The sequence below is a fragment of the Pteropus vampyrus genome, unplaced genomic scaffold, assembly GCF_000151845.1.
Source record: "Pteropus vampyrus isolate Shadow unplaced genomic scaffold, Pvam_2.0 Scaffold24, whole genome shotgun sequence".
NCBI lineage: Eukaryota > Metazoa > Chordata > Mammalia > Chiroptera > Pteropodidae > Pteropus > Pteropus vampyrus.
The window spans coordinates 242,843-246,530 of NW_011888805.1; the positions used below are offsets into that span (position 1 = coordinate 242,843).

General features: G+C 44.6%; 1 protein-coding gene across 2 annotated transcripts in view; it reads right to left on the reverse strand.

The window, feature by feature from the left end:
• The window catches only part of GINM1 (glycoprotein integral membrane 1), an 18,224-nt gene extending 16,423 nt beyond the window's left edge, over window positions 1–1,801 (reverse strand). Inside the window, exon 1 of one of the 2 annotated variants that reach the window (XM_011356103.2) lies at window positions 1,626–1,801. In XM_011356103.2, the coding sequence (XP_011354405.1) occupies window positions 1,626–1,745 (120 nt within the window). In that variant the 5' untranslated portion in view covers window positions 1,746–1,801. The remainder of the gene's footprint in view (window positions 1–1,625) is intronic. The other variant, XM_011356102.2, reaches the window with a different exon arrangement.
• Window positions 1,802–3,688: the final 1,887 nt, after the last annotated feature.

A 3,688-nucleotide genomic window follows, 5' to 3' on the forward strand; every position in this document is an offset into this window, starting at 1 on the left:
AAGGCCTACTGGACAACACTTATCTAACACGAGTGACCACTGTAAAACTTTCGAATCTTTTGTACATTTGAAATTTTTCGTAATAAAACACTGAAAAAGTTTAGGCAAACAGGCTTCAGCTTCCCATATAAACACTTCCAAGGAATAAGATTCTCCTTCTAGCTGCTCGGCATCCATTTAATCTCTGAAATTCTGAGTTTAGATCTGACCTTTCCAAAAGTGGAATGAAGGGGTAAGAGAGAACTAAAATGATGAACCTACTAAGAGCCCACAGTGCACTGTACTATTTGCTTGCAGTCAAAATGCATTTTTCTTAGATTACAGAGACAGACTCAAAGGTCTTTTGGGTTCACAAGTGACTATAATGAATCTTTAAAATTTGGAAAAGGGGGAAAATGCCTTATTTGAACTTTAGGATTTCATTTTTATTTGAAATAAAATAGGTTCCTAGGGGATGCTGGTGCAGCTGGTCCCACCATACTCTTGTTTTTGACCAGTTACAACTGTGGTCTGCATATAATTTCAGATGTAAGTGGTTCCTAGCTTGCACTGTGGCTTCTTGGAATGCTCCAGCAGAACCAAAACTGAGATATCCTTGTGATTTCTGTCCCCAGGGAGAATGCCATAACGTTAAAAAATTAAAAATAAAAAAGTGACATTTATAGTGTCAGTCATCCCTGAATTTAGAGTACGGTATTCAAGTCTTGACTAGGAAGAAAAGGTGTACCTATGTTGTTTTTTTCACTCTGGGAAAACTCGCATTTTAAAATCTTTAAACCTTTCCCTACCATACGTTCAACTGATGAAAGGCAAATACAAGTTTAGGTGAGCACGATTCCATGGCAAAAACGGCAAGAACCAGCCACCCTTTTAGTACAGGGATGCAGTGGTTCTCAAATTTTAGCCGCCCTCAGCCTAGAGGGCTTGCTACCAGATTGCTGGGTCCCATCCCCAGGCGTCAGACTAGTGCGTTCTACTAGGTTCCTAGGGGATGCTGGTGCAGCTGGTCCCACCACACTCCTGCAAGAGCTAGTTCTCTAACATCACCTGCCAAAGTCCCGACGTCAGGCTAAGTGCTGGGTCTTCATCTTTCCTTCCGCGGCCCCATCGGCCCAGCATGCACCCCGGAGTCCTGCACCCTGGGAAAGGCGATCCTTGCCGCCGCCGGCCGGAGTCAACAGTGGCCTGGAAACGATCTCGCGCTTTCTCTCAATGAGCAACTTCCACATTGCACAAGCACATAAACACTGTCTTGCCCAGTGTCCAGCTCTACCCAAGGGAGGAGCCATTGCAAAGGCTGAAATCACTTGAAATTGCGTATTTGCGACGGGCAAGATCCCGTGAGGATGGCAACAGTTTGGACTGCGGTAAGAATCTCTTAAATTTCGCGGCATGAGGTTTAACCACACATTAAAGAGCCTCTTTCTCTCTCTCGCTACCCACTCCCACGCCGCCCCCATTTCCTTGAGTGCTTTTCCCCACTCCTCCTTTGGGGGCCCGGACCCCTGCCCAGGGCCTGCGGGTCGGAGGTGAAATACGGCGATGCAGACGCCGCGGTCCCACAGCCCCGGTCTCCCTGAGGGTCCGCACGGAGGAGCGGCCGAGCAGCGCCCGCCCTGCCCTACCTTCGGGGCTCGAGGTGGCGGTGGCGGCTCAAAGGTGCCTGTCTTCAGCCACCCGGTGGCCGGCAGCGCCGCAAGCAAGAAGAGCCGGAGGGCGAGAGGCGCCACCGGAGCGCCCTCCATCTTGGACTGGCCGGCGGCGGTGCGGGGAGGACCTGCCGGACCCGGAGGGTGGGCCCAAGGCCCGGCGGAGGCGCTCGGGGGGCGGGGCCAGAGGGGCGGGGGCAAGGGCGAGGTCGGCCTCGGGAGGCTGCGAGAGCGGCGGCGGCCCGCGGCTCCGGGAATAGCGGACTGCGCACGCGCGCCGCTGCGCAAACTCGAGGGGCGGAGTCACGTCAAAGAAGGTCCGATTTCGTGATTACACTCGCAGTCTGGGTCGGGATTTCTCCACGTAAATGAGTGTGTGTTTTCTCGTTGCCATGAAAGTCAGTATTTAGTAGGTATGCACACAGCTATAGCTGTGTGTGTATATGTACTTACCTATAACTATGAAATGAAAATAATGGTATGATATCAGAACACTATGATACATTATAAATATCACATTTAGAGGGGAAATTTTATTAAATCGGTGGTTTTCACCCCAGACTTACATGGGAAGTGTCTGGGAAGTTTTAAAACTTACTGACTCGGGTTTTCCGGGGCACCAAGTTCCTGAATTAATTAGCCTGGGCTGCTGATCCGGCATTGGTAGTTTTTAAAAGTTTCCCAAGTGATTTATTGTGCCAAGGTTGAGAGTCAACATTAAATGTTCAGCATTCAGCAGATCACTAGAGGCGACGTGGGAATAACACTCAACTAGAAGCCGGTCCACCTGGGCTCTTGGGGCCTATGCAGTCAGTTTCTTATCTACAAAATGAAGATGATGGACTCCAGTCACCCCCCTTCAGATTAAAAGAAAAAAAAAAAAGAATCCTTTCTAAATTAGAGAATGCCAAGATATTCAGGCATTTCAGATTAACCAGATTGCATATGATTGAGAATTGGAGACGTTGTAATTCAGGCAGAATAAGAAACATTTAGTTTTGTTTTTTTTTTTTAATAAAACTTTTGACATGAAAAGTAACACAAATCTGTTTCTCTTTTAGCCCCTTCTTTCACTTTTATCAACCTCTCTTCCCATGCCTGCTTTTTAAGATAGAGTAAACCACAAAATCTTTGTCCCAAATCTTTGTATGGTAAACTACAAAATCCTTCAACTAACTCCTTGCCTACTGTAATATACCCAACATAAACTTGAAGCGCCATCCACTCTCAAGTTCCAGCTGCAACCACTGGCCTTTTCAGTCTGTTTCAAACTGTATTAAGAATGAACCTAAAGGTCAGAACATAACATATGTGGATATGTATAATTTGAACTAGTGATATTTGTATAAGGTTCCAAACTACATTTAAATAAAAAAGTAGTTGAAGAAGGTAAGGTAGTCTGTATTTCCCAAGAGAGTCCTCTCCATAATCTATTATTCTTTCACTTGTCTGTCTCCTTGGCTAACTCTGAGCTCTGGGAAGGCAGTGGCCAAAGGTTAAAGTATGAAGTCTGCTAGAGCATAGGTTTGTTGGATAAATAATGTCTAAGTAGTTGATATTATTTTATAATGAACAATTTTCCTATTATGTATGACATAGTTCACTTTAGGCCACCATTTTGCTATATGAACGCATGAGTACCATGGAATTTCTTGTTAAAATGTCCCATTATTTGAAACAAACACTTTATCTACTACAACTCTGATGAGTTGTAACAAAACTTTAAACAATCCTTGGTGTAGGGTTCCACTTGTCATCTATTGGAAGACTCAGCCTTGATATACTCAGCCTTCACATTAATCTGTAAACCAAAAACAGTACTAAGTTGGAAAATTTATCATTATTAATATGGTATGACCTGATGTTCTTTTGAGTGGACTCATGTCAACTTGATTTCTTTATTCACGAAACCCATCCAAGAGTTTAGTTTGCTTATAGAAATCCAGGGTATTTCTGTGTAGATTAGATGCTTTATGTTTTTTGAAGATAGTCTTTCATATAGCAGAAGAGATTCTTAAAAAATTTATAATACTATAGAA